General features: G+C 43.5%; 1 protein-coding gene and 8 non-coding genes across 9 annotated transcripts; 8 read left to right on the plus strand and 1 right to left on the minus strand.

The window, feature by feature from the left end:
* Positions 1 to 266: 266 nt before the first annotated feature.
* Positions 267 to 13,604, minus strand: gtpbp2a (GTP binding protein 2a). The gene is made up of 12 exons (XM_052080008.1): positions 13,147 to 13,604; positions 11,873 to 11,899; positions 10,942 to 11,126; positions 10,740 to 10,848; positions 10,455 to 10,652; positions 10,202 to 10,376; positions 4,392 to 4,611; positions 3,393 to 3,528; positions 3,054 to 3,112; positions 2,802 to 2,973; positions 2,560 to 2,724; positions 267 to 2,101 (listed from the first exon to the last, which is right to left on the minus strand). Exons 1-12 carry the CDS (start codon positions 13,342 to 13,344, stop codon positions 1,910 to 1,912), a joined length of 1,836 nt encoding a protein of 611 aa, XP_051935968.1. The 5' UTR covers positions 13,345 to 13,604; the 3' UTR covers positions 267 to 1,909.
* On the plus strand, positions 5,127 to 5,209 carry trnal-aag (transfer RNA leucine (anticodon AAG)). The gene has a single exon. It is a non-coding gene; the product is annotated as a tRNA-Leu (tRNA).
* Positions 5,410 to 5,492, plus strand: trnal-aag (transfer RNA leucine (anticodon AAG)). The gene has a single exon. It is a non-coding gene; the product is annotated as a tRNA-Leu (tRNA).
* trnal-cag (transfer RNA leucine (anticodon CAG)) lies at positions 7,261 to 7,343 on the plus strand. Its single transcript has one exon. It is a non-coding gene; the product is annotated as a tRNA-Leu (tRNA).
* trnal-cag (transfer RNA leucine (anticodon CAG)) lies at positions 7,651 to 7,733 on the plus strand. Its single transcript has one exon. It is a non-coding gene; the product is annotated as a tRNA-Leu (tRNA).
* Positions 8,039 to 8,121, plus strand: trnal-cag (transfer RNA leucine (anticodon CAG)). The gene has a single exon. It is a non-coding gene; the product is annotated as a tRNA-Leu (tRNA).
* Positions 8,416 to 8,498, plus strand: trnal-cag (transfer RNA leucine (anticodon CAG)). The gene has a single exon. It is a non-coding gene; the product is annotated as a tRNA-Leu (tRNA).
* On the plus strand, positions 8,804 to 8,886 carry trnal-cag (transfer RNA leucine (anticodon CAG)). The gene has a single exon. It is a non-coding gene; the product is annotated as a tRNA-Leu (tRNA).
* trnal-cag (transfer RNA leucine (anticodon CAG)) lies at positions 9,181 to 9,263 on the plus strand. The gene has a single exon. It is a non-coding gene; the product is annotated as a tRNA-Leu (tRNA).
* Positions 13,605 to 14,943: the final 1,339 nt, after the last annotated feature.

Here is a 14,943-nt window from a genome sequence, read left to right on the forward strand (position 1 = left end):
GACATCTAATGAGGACAGTCGAGAAAATGGAAGGATGTGTTACGCATTATGAGGCGTTACCTTCAGCATTGTGAGTCATGGCCATTTTTCATGTGACTAAAAAGGTGTGTCTCCTGTTGTTTAGTTCAGTGTGCTGTTGCCTTAGTCTTGCATCATGTAGGACGGGGTTGGCCAAACTTTGGGCCTTAGAATGCCGTTAATCCTAGTGATTTTCAATCACACCCTTCCTTGGCAAAAGAGGCATGTCATGAATTGAAGTGTGAAAATAAAATGAAGTCAACATTTAATGGCATAAACGCGATTGTGATGAACACCACAATACAGCAATCAGATCTGTACATAATTGGTTCAGACGTGATTAAACACGTTTCCATTCATAAAGGGGATAAACCATAAAGCTTCAAAAGAGTTGGATTGCAAAATGTAAAAACGACTGGAAATACACCTGAGATGCACAAAAACACAACATATGGTAAATGTAGATATAAAGTTGAAATATGCTCTTTAAAAACACAATAATCAAGTGGGGTGTGCTGTGTGAAGGTGGTGTAGGAGTAAAAAGAGTGAATAGTAAGTACTGTAAGGCCCACGGCAGTCTTCGTTTTGAGCGGTACTTAACAGTCAAACGTGTGGTAAATATTTATTTAAACAAGTAGCACCACCTGGAAATTGTGTGTGCGCCCATGTGTGTGTGTTTGAACTGCATGAATGACTTGTGTTGGAAGGCACTACCATTAGGCACTGTGCATGCGTGTGTGTGTGTGTGTGAGATGTCAGTAACTTCAAAAGCTTGCAAATAACTTGGAAACAGATTGGCTTTGAATTCCAACAAGTCACATGCTGGATTCACTGTCGGTGTAATAAGCAGAGTCTCAAATACGTTTGTCCACATGATCCCCGTTTGCAGTTTTCACTCGAGTAGGTCATGATGCCGGTTGGACAAAAGACGAGCCACCGAATGTATGGATGCTTCACAGTTACACCGGCTGCGTCAACAACATCTGTAAGGTGTGTGTGTGTGTGCGTGTGCGTGTGTCAGTGCAAGTGAGAGCAGCCCCTTCCCCAGCCTCAAATTGTGTGATTCGGATGCACTGTGATGTTAATGACGCCATATCACTCCTGCCACTGACTTTAAAGATCAATGTTACTTTGGATGGGTTTATAGTAAAGTTGAAATGGGCTTTAGCCACACAAATGTTGAAATGTTTCAAACATTAGCAAAAGACGTGATATCGGCCAAAGTGCTGTGTAGAATAAGTGATTTTCCTCCCCAAAATTTTGCAACTCAACTTAGAGACAAATATCTACTGTAAGTGTGAGGATTGTTCCTAGCACCCCTTTATTGCCAGAACATTTTCCCCCAAATTGTGATAATTTGGGGAAACTATGTCAATGATTGTGATGATTTTTACCGCCAAATATTGCGAGAATAATTTGGGAAAATGTCGACTTGTGCTAATCTTTCCACCAAGATTATATGACAATACCTCATTAAGATGATTTTTCTCCTTCCTTGCTGAAATGAATTAGTATTTTAGAAGAGTATTTTGGTGCAGTGGAGTTGCTATATAATTTCTTATGGTCTTTTATTTTATTTTTATTTTTTTAACGGCATAAACCCTTACTCTGACAAATGAATCATTTGGCCCCAAGTGTGACAGTTGTTGACTTTTGTTTCATGGCAGTGCAAGTCTGATTGTGTGAATGTGTGTGTGTGGCTACATTCTATCGGCTTTACGAGTCTCTTGAAGGTATAAAGGCAAGGCGTTCTATAAATGCAGATTTGTTTACCTTCTCCGGGTGAGTACGGCAAAGAGTGCAGACTGGCCTTTGGTGGAAGCTTGTCCGTTATAAAAACAAAACCAAACGGCACTTGTGTGTTTTTCTGGGATGGGGGAGCGTTCACTCTCTAGTCGTCATCTTCATCTTCGTCACTCTCCGGGACGTGGCGATATTGCGCAATGGGATGCAGCTTGGTGACGTGGCCGATGCCCTTGGTGACACCCTCTCTGAAGAGCACCTTGGCCCCCAGCTTCAGGTACTCGGGATGCTTGAGAAATTTAAACTGGACATCTGCTTTCTCGCCTGTCCTCAGCTCCTCCTGCCATATGTTGAAAAGTGGTTGATTGAAACACGGTTCTGTCACTTCCAAGATCAAAACGATGTTAAATGTCCCCCAAAAAGTTGGTATTTTCTCATTATTCATTTACTGGAAGTGGTAGAGAAGAAAATATCTAAGGAAGATTCACATCATTTTTTTTTTCTTGGGAAGGATTAAACACATTCCACATGAGGTAAATACAACTACGGACAAGAAACATCTTTCGAAGACTTGCCATCCATTTTTGGACAGTGTCCAGTATATGTCGTGCACTTTTTGTTCCAATTTCAAGTTTTTTTGAAAGTTCCTCATTTTCAGAACAATACAGGGATTGTAGTGTAAAACAGTGAAAATGGAAGTTGTCAGGAACAGGGGCAATTCAAGATGGCCGCACTCTGCCGCGAGAGACCAAATGTGAGCATACACGCCTGTGGTTCAAGCAGCCTCCAGAGACTCACCTTGCCATACACGGCTTCCACGGTGGCAGTCTGCCTCACATTGCCTATGTGCACTGTCACCTGGAAGCCTTTGTGGAAGGTCTTGGAGTGGAAGAGCAGCACAATCTCAGCCTCAAATATCCAGCAGATGGTCGGGTCCATCTCTGGACTCACCATCACCATCCCCTGTGGAAGGAGAACGCAATCAGATGCACTTCGTTGGCAAACACCGAATGGAAATAATACTCGAGGCCGAGGCGGACCTTTCGCAGCAACGTGCGGTCAAAATTGCCGAGTGCCAGCGTGGCAGCCTGTCCAGCGCGAAGCACCCGGCAAGCTGAACGGTTCCTCTGGATGCTCCCGACGGTCAATTTGTGGAATTGCCCAGAGTCTGTGGGCCCGACCACCAGATCATCTCCCTCGCGGCAAATACCACTACAACAAAAAAAAACCCAAACAGTCATTTACATTTTTTTAAAGACAAATTTTGAGTCACTTGTTGCAGATAAACTAACCTGTACAAAGTACCGCCCACCACAGTCCCCACTTCTGGCACTGTGTAGATCTCATCCACCTGAAGAACATTTTTCACTCAATCATGTCTTAACCGGCAGGTTTTTCTCATCTTGGGAATCACTGACTGACTTCATATAAAATAGTACGGCTTGGTGGTGGCGGGCTGGATCTCGCTTAGTACTCGCAGACACAATTGTTGCAATCTAACTATTTTCATTCGTCTTTTCGGTTGCAAAGCCATTCCCTCTAACTTTCAGCCTACCGAATTGACGATGACTAATGAAAGCGAGGTCAAATATCTGACACACACCACGACGCGTTGCTGATTGTGGCTTTACCTGAAACTCAGTGAGCTGCTGCATGAGCTCCTCCTGCTCCTTGCTGTTGCTGAGCGGAGGGATGATGTTGAAGAAGACCTTGAGCAGGTCCAGATTCTCTCCGGACACGCTCGACACAGTGAAAACAGGTGTAATGCTGCCGGGAGGGGAAAAAAAATTAATCACATGATCAAAACAATGACAGTGTCTGGACTGTTAGTGTTTCAGTATCATGATAGTCATCAGTTAACATGTGGTTGAACAAGTGTTGCTTCTGTTAAGCCATGGTTAGCGCTCTTCCTGGTTTTATTTTGGTCGGTTGCTACTTCCCGTCTTTTTTGTTCCCTTTGGTATTGATCAACTTTTTGTGAACAATGGACTTTGATTCAGACCTTCTGCGACTGGTGCGTTTGAGTCCAGCTGAATGACGAGAAGGAGCACTTTAGTGAAGATGTCGACTGCTACATTAGCGTCTCACTCTAACCTGCGACTGGATAGCCGTCACATGGCGTGTCACTTGTATCAAACAGTAAAAGTGTGATGCACTTCTCACAGTTTGGGATATTCGGCTTTGGGCTGAAATTTCTGGATAGACCTCAAATGTAACTTCAAACAACTTAATTGGTCTTCTCATTTTTTTTCAATGGGCAAGTCCAACTGCTCACTATTTCAGTACTCTTGTACAGTTTGCTGTTCGAACATTAAAATTTCCGTTAGGTTTTTGATCCATTAATTACGCACATTTCTTGGTTCAATTAGAACAACTGGACATGTGCAATTTGCAAATTTCGCCAGTGTGGGACAAATAAAGGTTATCTTATCTTATGTGCATTCAAAAGTTTAGAGAGGGTAAAATTAAGTGCACAGGAAATTATTATAATAGGCTGAAAATTACCTGTGGAAGTTAGGCTAGAAATTTTACCCTCAAGCCAAATATCCCTCAGTAATTCTAAGTGGTGTCTATACATATATCCACATTTCATTTTATACTTGTGTTCAACTTCAGGGGTTGGTACACACTTGGGCGACTGGGCAAACTGCTGCGCGGCGGCAACGGCATCGTCCTTGTTAGCCACGACCATGGGCACCTTGTTGCAGCCCGGCTGCTTGAGGACTCGCTCCAGCTGCCGCACCGTTCGCTCCACGGTGGCCCGCGTGCACAGGTCCACTTTGCTGATCACGATGAAGATGGGAACCTTCAGGGCCAGGGCCAGGCCAAGGTGCTCCCGTGTCGTGCCAGCTGTAAAAAGAGAGGTTTAAATGCCGTGTGACTTTCTTTCTTCAAGATAGCAGCCCGTTGACTTTGGAGGAAATCATTTTGGAGCCTTTATGACACTCTTTCTCATGACATTGAATCGATAGCTGCTGGATGCTTCTGGTTGTCTGAGACATATATTTCATGAAATGCACTATACGGCGGTCCCACTGCTATGTGTTCCAATATGTGTGTATATTGACAATGAGCAGCACGTCAGAATGGTTGAGTGATCTAAGGCACTGTGTTCAGGTCGTAGTCTCCCCTGGAGACATGGTTTTGAATCCTACTTCTGACAACAGATGCAATTAATGATCATGCACTCATTTTTTTTTACCAAAACTAGCAAACCCAGTGTTCCACTTTGTAAATTTGTGTCGGTTTTATGAGATTACATGGGTGAACAAAACTTCCATGATCATCAACGCAAAAGCAAAATAATTAAATCGCGAGGATTAAAATGCGCTCGTGCTTCGTAGTTAAACAAACTAGGGTTCCCAGTCAGGATGGCCGAGCGGTCTAAGGCGCTGCGTTAAGGTCGCAGTCTCCCCTGGAGGCGTGGGTTCGAATCCCACTTCTGACAGATTGTTTTTGATGATCATCAGAATGAGTGCAATACTGGACATTACTGTACTGATGTCCTAAATTGATATATGTCATAGTTGCTTGTTTTCTGCAGTCCGAAAGTCACTCCAGCGACTGGAGAAAAATAAATCCTTGTACACACTTGGCGGTTCCTTTCTTGATGCTGTCTGTCTGCGTGTGCAAAGGTAAACATCAAATGTCAGGATGGCGGAGCGGTCTAAGGCGCTGCGTTAAGGTTGCAGTCTCCCCTGGAGGCGTGGGTTCAAATCCCACTTCTGACAAATATATTGATGACATGCTTTACTTCCATTCAATCAACTGGTAACTGATCAAACATAAGTCGAGAGGTTCGGCATTGGGTTTACGGGTGTCCTTGAAACTCTGTAAATGGTCAATTAACAATATTTCTTTGCATTCACAAAGTGAGCATTGAAATTAACTGTCTTTATATATATAATAGGGCGGCCCGGTAGTCCAGTGGTTAGCACGTTGGCTTCACAGTGCAGAGGTACCGGGTTAGATTCCAGCTGCGGCCTCCCTGTGTGGAGTTTGCATGTTCTCCCCGGGCCTGCGTGGGTTTTCTCCGGGTGCTCCGGTTTCCTCCCACATTCCAAAAACGTGCATGGCAGGCTGATTGAACACTCTAAATTGTCCCTAGGTGTGAGTGTGAGTGCGAATGGTTGTTCGTTTCTGTGTGCCCTGCGATTGGCTGGCAACCCATTCAGGGTGTCCCCCGCCTACTGCCCGAAGACAGCTGGGATAGGCTCCAGCACCCCCCGCGACCCTAGTGAGGATCAAGCGGCCCGGAAGATGAATGAATGAATATATATAATAACTTTCAATTTACCATTTAAAAAAAATTCCAACTTGTCAACTTTATTGGAGGAAGAACATTTTAGTCTCGGGCGTTACTTTGACTGACTGTAATGTGGTACCAAACAGGAAAAAAAGAGGCAGACATGAGAGTGATGCAAAATATCGAAAGTTCATTCGAGGAGAGATGATTGCATGTGATGCAGGAGTGGTCCACATTCGTGACCCTATTTCAACCGGCGCACTCTATTTTTGACACAAACAAAAACACCCACAGCAATGAAATGAAAAATATATCAATGGCTTCTTTAGTTTTATGTTCCGATGTGTTGTTGTTATGTTAGTTTCCGGGCAAGATTGACCGATAAGTGCACTCATATCAGCAGCTGGTACATCTCCGAAATGCCAGCGTGAAACCCAGCTGACCCAAAGATTATATTTTTAGAGCGGGTCATTCCTGGCAACAGTGTCTGGTCTGTTGCATAAGGTCAGATTTCATGTGTGTTGCAGCTTTTGCGCTGCAGCTGGTTGGCTGAACAAAAGGTGGGAAGGATTAATCTATCCATCCTCAACACCGCTTATATCTTGTAGAGGGTCGCGGGGTTGCTCGGGTCTATCCCAGCAGACTTTGTGCAGAAGGCGGACTACACCCTGAACTGGTTGCCAGTGAATCGCAGAGCACACATAGAGACAAACAGCCATTCACACCGTCATAGATGCACACCATTATATGCACGGCAATAAATAATGGTGCATTTCTATATTATCGGTCTGAAAGAAAAAGTAGTTGGATTGACAGCTGGTAGTGAAAGCCTGCCAGTCATGGGCTTCAACATTAGACCTTATTTGGACAAATTCTTCCATGTGTCAGGATTGCCGAGCGGTCTAAGGCGCTCCCCTGTAGGCGTGGGTTCGAATCCCACTTCTGACAAAATAATCTTTTAAACCTCCGGCACTAATTTTCGGCGAAAAGTCACAAACCCAGTGTGCCATGATGTAAATTCAGGCAGGACATGTTTATGAGTTTAGAGGGGTGGACAAAACTCAGCTTGATCGTCAACACAAATGTGAAATAATAAAATTGGTAGAGTGACAATTCAAACAAGCATATTTTCTTGCTCACAGGAATGGACTGCAGCAGCTCAGAGCACTCAATTGCTAACCCCCCCCCGATCCCCCCACCCGAGCTGTTGAGTGGGCCTCAGTACACGTGATGGTATCAGATTGCTATTATGAGTCAGGATGGCTGAGCGGTCTAAGGCGCTGCGTTCAGGTCGCTGTCTCCCCTGGAGGCGTGGGTTCGAATCCCACTTCTGACAACTGAACCTTTTAAAAATCCTGCACAAATTTTCAACTAAAACTCACAAAACCAACTCACAAATCCAGTGTGCCGTCATGTAACTTCAAGCAGTACGTGTTTCTGAGCTTACTGGGGTGGACAAAATTTGCTTGATCGTCATAACAAATGTGAAATAATGAAATTCATAGAGTGAAAATACAAAGCAGCCTATTTTCTGGTGAACACAAGTTAACTGCAGCAACTCTGGTCACTCAACTGATAAACCTGCCCCACCCCCGACATCCTGTGAAGTCAGTACATGCGATGGTATCACACAATGCAAATGTGTCAGGATGGCCGAGCGGTCTAAGGCGCTGCGTTCAGGTCGCAGTCTCCCCTGGAGGCGTGGGTTCGAATCCCACTTCTGACAAAATAATCTTTTAAACCTCCTGCACTAATTTTCGGCGAAAAGTCACAAACCCAGTGTGCCATTATGTAAATTCAGGCAGGACATATTTATGAGTTTAGAGGGGTGGACAAAACTCAGCTTGATCGTCAACACAAATGTGAAATAATAAAATTGGTAGAGTGACAATTCAAACCAGCATATTTTCTTGCTCACAGGAGTGGACTGCAGCAGCTCAGAGCACTCAATTGCTAACCCCCCCCCCATCCCCCCACCCGAGCTGTTGAGTGGGCCTCAGTACACGTGATGGTATCAGATTGTTATTATGAGTCAGGGTGGCCGAGCGGTCTAAGGCGCTGCGTTCAGGTCGCAGTCTCCCCTGGAGGCGTGGGTTCGAATCCCACTTCTGACAACTGAACCTTTTAAAAATCCTGCACAAATTTTCAACTAAAACTCACAAATCCAGTGTGCCGTCATGTAACTTCAAGCAGTACGTGTTTGTGAGCTTACTGGGGTGGACAAAATTCGCTTGATCGTCATAACAAATGTGAAATAATGAAATTCATAGAGTAAAAATACAAAGCAGCCTATTTTCTGGTGAACACAAGTTAACTGCAGCAACTCTGGTCACTCAACTGATAAACCTGCCCCACCCCCGACATCCTGTGAAGTCAGTACATGCAATGGTATCACACAATGCAAATGTGTCAGGATGGCCGAGCGGTCTAAGGCGCTGCGTTCAGGTCGCAGTCTCCCCTGGAGGCGTGGGTTCGAATCCCACTTCTGACAAAATAATCTTTTAAACCTCCTGCACTAATTTTCGGCGAAAAGTCACAAACCCAGTGTGCCATTATGTAAATTCAGGCAGGACATATTTATGAGTTTAGAGGGGTGGACAAAACTCAGCTTGATCGTCAACACAAATGTGAAATAATAAAATTGGTAGAGTGACAATTCAAACCAGCATATTTTCTTGCTCACAGGAGTGGACTGCAGCAGCTCAGAGCACTCAATTGCTAACCCCCCCCCCATCCCCCCACCCGAGCCGTTGAGTGGGCCTCAGTACACGTGATGGTATCAGATTGTTATTATGAGTCAGGGTGGCCGAGCGGTCTAAGGCGCTGCGTTCAGGTCGCAGTCTCCCCTGGAGGCGTGGGTTCGAATCCCACTTCTGACAACTGAACCTTTTAAAAATCCTGCACAAATTTTCAACTAAAACTCACAAATCCAGTGTGCCGTCATGTAACTTCAAGCAGTACGTGTTTGTGAGCTTACTGGGGTGGACAAAATTCGCTTGATCGTCATAACAAATGTGAAATAATGAAATTCATAGAGTAAAAATACAAAGCAGCCTATTTTCTGGTGAACACAAGTTAACTGCAGCAACTCTGGTCACTCAACTGATAAACCTGCCCCACCCCCGACATCCTGTGAAGTCAGTACATGCAATGGTATCACACAATGTAAATGTGTCAGGATGGCCGAGCAGTCTAAGGCGCTGCGTTCAGGTCGCAGTCTCCCCTGGAGGCGTGGGTTCGAATCCCACTTCTGACAGATTGTTTTTTTTTACTCTCTTTATAAAAGAATCATGTTTTTAAATTGACATTATTTGACTCAAAAGTCAGGATTGGTCAAATTCAGATTTTATCATTTTTATTTTATTGATGAAAGTCAAGTCGACGACAACTTGTTGCTCACGATATCATTGGTATTTTCTTACTGCAGATGGCCAGCAAATTTACGCAGAGCATACACATTAAAACACGAGAGCATTAAGATTCGCCGACTTGTGCGTGATGGTATTTCTAGCCAGACAAAAAAAAATTATCTCGCTCAGTGTGCTTGCTGCTCCGATAGGCCAGTCAAATGCAGACACTGGTCCTAATCTTGTGCCGCAGCAGCAGGTTCTGTATGGCGCGTTTTGGAATTAATATGTCAGTGGACTGATTTCCCACTCCCTTTGCACGTTGATGGTGGCTTTTTTCCCCCTTTTTGTGGTTCTTCCTCACTTACCAAAGCTGCATATTCAGAAATAGAAGCCAACCAACATCAATGAAGGTGACCAGGAAATTTGATTGAGCACACTCAGTTGTTGCAGAGAGCAACAACTTCAAGCCAAAAACATGACTGGCTATGACATCTGAATGGAGTAGACAAGTCGATGAATCGAGTAATCAGTACGACTCTTACACAGAAGGACTAGTCCCAAAACAAAATCACAGAATGACAAATTTGTTTCACTAATTTTTAGCATGCTCAGTTCATGCGTTTTATAGTAAAAATTTTGGGCAAAGAACAGTTTTAAACACTAAATGTGACCATCCTCCACATCAACCTTTAATGTACTATTAAAATGCAAGAACATATGACCTGTATTCTGTACAGAAATCTGCAGCCTAAGGATGTATGTATTTCTGTATGCTAAAAAGCACCCAGATGGGATGGAATTGCCTAGTTTGCAAAACGCACTCAATCGACAAATGATCACTCACCAATGCCGGTATTTGCGCTGACAACAAGCATGGCGAAATCAGGGCAGTAGCTGGTGAGGCCAAAGATGGTGGTCTTCAAGTATTTATGGTGACCCGCCAGATCGATGAACGTGATCATTTTAGAGGCGCTCTCGCAAATTTCCTCTGCCGTTCGAGACTCGCTGTAGTTCACAACCTGGACAAAAAAATCGCACATTGCTTAAACATACTCAGTGTTTGTTTGTTCTTATTTATTGGTGATTCTTTTACTCGCCTCTCCTTTACTATTGAAACCCAGGATCTCAAAGCTGATGCTAGATGTCCGCCCAGTCTGGATTTCATGGAGGTGCCTGAAGAGGTTGAGTCTCGCTCTTCCCCGCCCATTATCGAGCTCGCCTTGCGTCAAAACACCCAGCAGGGTCGATTTACCCGAGTCCACATTACCAATTACGGCCACTCGCAGGTCCAGGAACTGTATGAAAGAGCAAAGAAATACAATATATTTCTTTAAAATATCGATGGATGTGAATCTGTGTGTCTTAATGGTAGACTTGCTAACCTGCTGGTCATCCGGCACCTTACGAATTAGGACTTCGGCGATGGTGAGGGGTTTATCAGTGTCGTAGTCCACCTCTGCATGTCGAAGGATGGTGATGTCAGCCCCAACTCTGTCAGACAAACGTGATTTTTGGTGTGAAATCAAAATGTAAAACGTACTGTATATGCTTGAGATTGTTGGATGGGTTCACTACAAAGCTCACTTCTCAGCCATCCTATGGAGGGTGGTCAGGGACGCCCTCATGTCGTCCTCCGACAGACCCACCAACATGCCGTTATCCTCCACCCCGATCTGATAGACAGCTTCTCCGCGACCCTCCTGGAGCCTCCATTTCATTTGCGTCACCAGGTGCTCAAATCGGCTTTGCGTAGGGTCCACGAGTTTCAGCTAAACCGCAGATGAAAAGATCACAGAACTCAACATACGTTATCCCGATGTGAACATTGCTAATCCACACCGGTGTCAGATTTCAACATGGGCTGAATGGAACAGACTTGTCAAATTGTTGACCGACAAATGTTCTTCACACTGCCCTTATCGTGAGCCTCACTTTCATGGCTGAACTAAAAGGGGATGTTGTGTATGAAAGTGGAAGTGTGGCATTTGATGGGACAACGTGAAAACATATGTTCTGAGCAATGGAAGAGCTGCTTTCAAGCCACAGCCTGAATTTTTGGTTGTATAGAAGTCACTCATTTATGTTGGGGGTTACATTCCAGAACCTCCAGGCATATGCAAGCACTAAACAGATGAATATTCAAACTATTTTCAATTTAAAAGCACAAATATGGGAGTGTAGTCTCTCACTGCAGTCAATTTAACAAGTAGGGGAAAAGCTAACACATTTCAATACATATTCAATTAACTGAATGTGGCTGTAAGGCTCAATAGACCATAAGCAATAAAATAAGACCACACCCAACATTTCGTGCAATACTATAAAAATTTATTACCTATGAATATTGACAAAATAAACCATTCTGACAGTGTCACTGTGTTGTTTTTTTGTGGGGTGGGGAGTTAATGTGTATTGAGTGAAGTGTCTGGTTAGTTTAAATATCTCATATCACCCAGACGACTTACACTGACACCATATATCCTAAAACCATATTTCTTTACGTGAAAGGGCTTACCTTGTACTCTATATTCCCTTCTTCCACCTAGGAGATAAGAAACAATGTATCAGACTCAGACAGTCACAACAAAAAGGCCAGTAATTTTATCTCACGACATTAATATCAATCACAACTGGAATGCTGTTTGTTTCACCTCTCATTTGAGAGGGCCGCATTAGTTCATGAAAATAGGCTTGTTAGAACTGACCAGCCTGAGTTGGTGTGGAAAAGCCAACTATTTGTGCTCCAAGTTGTAGGCACACAGCACCACCAGAAATTGCGGCATTCGTTGTGCAAATGATCATCGTTAAGATATCCGGTGTAGGCTTCTTTTAGTCACTAAGTCATCGGGTAAGTAAAAATGTAGGGTATAGGCTACCTCTGCAGTTTTAGGGGACTGTGTTTTGTTGTTTTGTAATTTGACTCCCAACATACATCAAAAACTGCTTTCCAAACCAACTGGGGCTGGTCTGTCCGAACCAAGCCTTGTTGCATCAGCTCAATTTTACTCAAGTGATGAAGCCTTCTCGGGTGAAAGACGAAACGTTTTCTAAGACAACCAAACGAATCCAGTTGCAATTGATTTAATGCCCTGAGAAAGAAAAGACCTGTCTGAATGAGAATACATGTACCCAGAAGTACGCCATTGATTTGTAAACTATTAATAACTTTTGGCTGAATGAGTACAATGGTCATCGGAGAGCTGAGACGAACGCTGAGCTAATAAATATGTTATAAGAAAACGCGTGTCCAATTCCATTCAGATTTACCTCCACATACTACGACCGACTTTCGACATTTGCATACTACTGACGAGCAATTTGCTTTTTGAGTTCAACAAAAGTGGGTAATTATTTAATTTTTCTACCTACAGCCTAAACAATACCTCCCTAAACAAACAGAATGTCGGCCAAGGAATAGACACTCTATCTTTGGAAGTAATATTACTGTATTACGATTGAATACTCGTAACTACCCCCCCCCCCCCATATAAAACTACACTATTTACAAACACAGCTGATGCTACGATAGCATGCTAACTGCACTTTTGCGCGTTTCAATTTAGAGCTTTTATAGGCATTAAGGCTAGAAATTATCCCGGCCAAGTGGTGTCAGAATATTGTACATCGAATCATGAGGTTAGCGAACAAAACGAAGAAAGATCGGACGAATATAAAACGTAGCTTTATGCCAAAAGTGAAAGCGCACTGTTGTGTTTTTGGGGATGTAATTAACATGTAATAACAGAATATCGGCGATGTTGGCCGGCAATACCCATGAGACAAGCGTACCTCTGGGGGTAAATAAGGGGCGTTGTTGCTCGGTTTGAAGCTGTGAAAGTGTCGCGCATTCGCTCTCTTCTTCTTGGCAGAAGCCCGCTTGGTGGCGGGAGCACGTCCGCAACCATACGCCGGGTTCACTTCGGTCCGAGAGCCGCCGCAGTCGTGTCCATTTTCTGAGCCAAACAACTCGGAAAGCCGTGCATCCATAAGCTGCTTTGCAAAGGGACGACGGACCGGGACGGCTCTCCCAAAACACCCGAGGGGAACACAATGGAAGTTGTCTTGTTCGAATTCAACTCTTTCTACCTGAAAGGAAGGGGTTGTTTTCGGTTATGTGATAGCTTCAGCCCCCCCACCCCGAATAAGTGGACCCTTGGAAGTCCCCGTAAACGATAACGGGGAAGAGATGGTGGTTTTGAGTTTTTCGAGGATACACGTCACATTGTGAAACGTCAAGGCAAGAAAATGGATTTGAAAACAGGAGTAGCACGAGCGGGCGGCAGGCTCCCGAATTATACGTAGATGTTGTTTAAGCACCGCCCGTGTCAGCTACTCTGGTCATTATTAGCGTATGTACACTTTCCAGCGCACGCCGTTTAGCAGAGCTTTGCGTCAGCCAACGAGGAAGTCAATGTTTGACACTAAGACTGACGAAAGTTTGCATTTAAGTATGAAACCACACACTGAATCGTGAAGTTAAAGCAACCGCTTTGCACTTGTATTTTTAAACTACATTCAAATGGAAAAATTGTGTTCCATTTTGGGGAATTGGGGCAAATAGACTGATAATGCGCAAAAATGTCGACGAATGTTTTAAAAAGCATGTAATACATATGTGTATTATTTTTTTAGTCGTATTCAGTTTTGCAATCAGCATATGTGCCATATTACTCCTTTTTTTTAAATGACAAATTTTTCTAACCAGTCAAATGGACTATCCAAGCAATGGGTCAGTATGGTTCTAAACATCAAGTTTTCTTCATTACCTGAAACAGAATTATAACCTAATGTCCTAGTAGTATTTATCATTTGTTCCCTTCACGTTGACAATAACAACAACGCCGCCATCTAGTGTTTCGTAGAAAATATTTTCATAATGAAATAATATAATCAACATGTTTTGAAATATAAACTCAAACTTTTTGAGCTGCTAAATAAATGTTTTAATTTCTGAGTTTATTTTTTTGATATATGTGTATATGAATAACAATTTAAAACGGAATAGAATCAAATAGAAATCCTTCATTGTCATAATGTGGTGCAGATACAATGAAGTTGGGGTGCAACTCTGAGGTTCTCTCTCACTTTCAGTAAGAATAAATAAAGTTAAATAGAAATCTAATAAGATAAAGGCTATAACAGCCATCTATCCATTTTCCATACTGCTTATGCAAGTGTCGCGCATAAAAGACCATAAGGAGCCTTTGGCAAATGTTCTCAGTTTTTCTTGGGCATCCACTGCTCCTCCTTCTTGATGATTCTAGAGAAGTTTGCGGACCAGGAGAGGTCAACAGAGATCACGGTGTTCAGGGAGGTGAAGGTGTGGACCATCTCCACGAATCTATCTTGTGGACTTTGGGCGAATGGTGAGTATATACCTGTAGTTGAGAGTGCAAATCTGAGATCCGGCATCCTCCTGTATTCCCAAAACATGTAAGTTGGGTTCATTGAACACTCCTTGGTGTACAGACGTGCAAAGGTGAGTGTGAATACCTGTCTCTCTTTATGTTCCCAAGCAATTGGCTAGCGGTCAGTACCATGTCTCTTGCCCAAAGTCAGTTGGGACATATATGCTCCAGCTCATCA

The sequence above is a fragment of the Hippocampus zosterae genome, chromosome 11, assembly GCF_025434085.1.
Source record: "Hippocampus zosterae strain Florida chromosome 11, ASM2543408v3, whole genome shotgun sequence".
Taxonomy (NCBI): domain Eukaryota; kingdom Metazoa; phylum Chordata; class Actinopteri; order Syngnathiformes; family Syngnathidae; genus Hippocampus; species Hippocampus zosterae.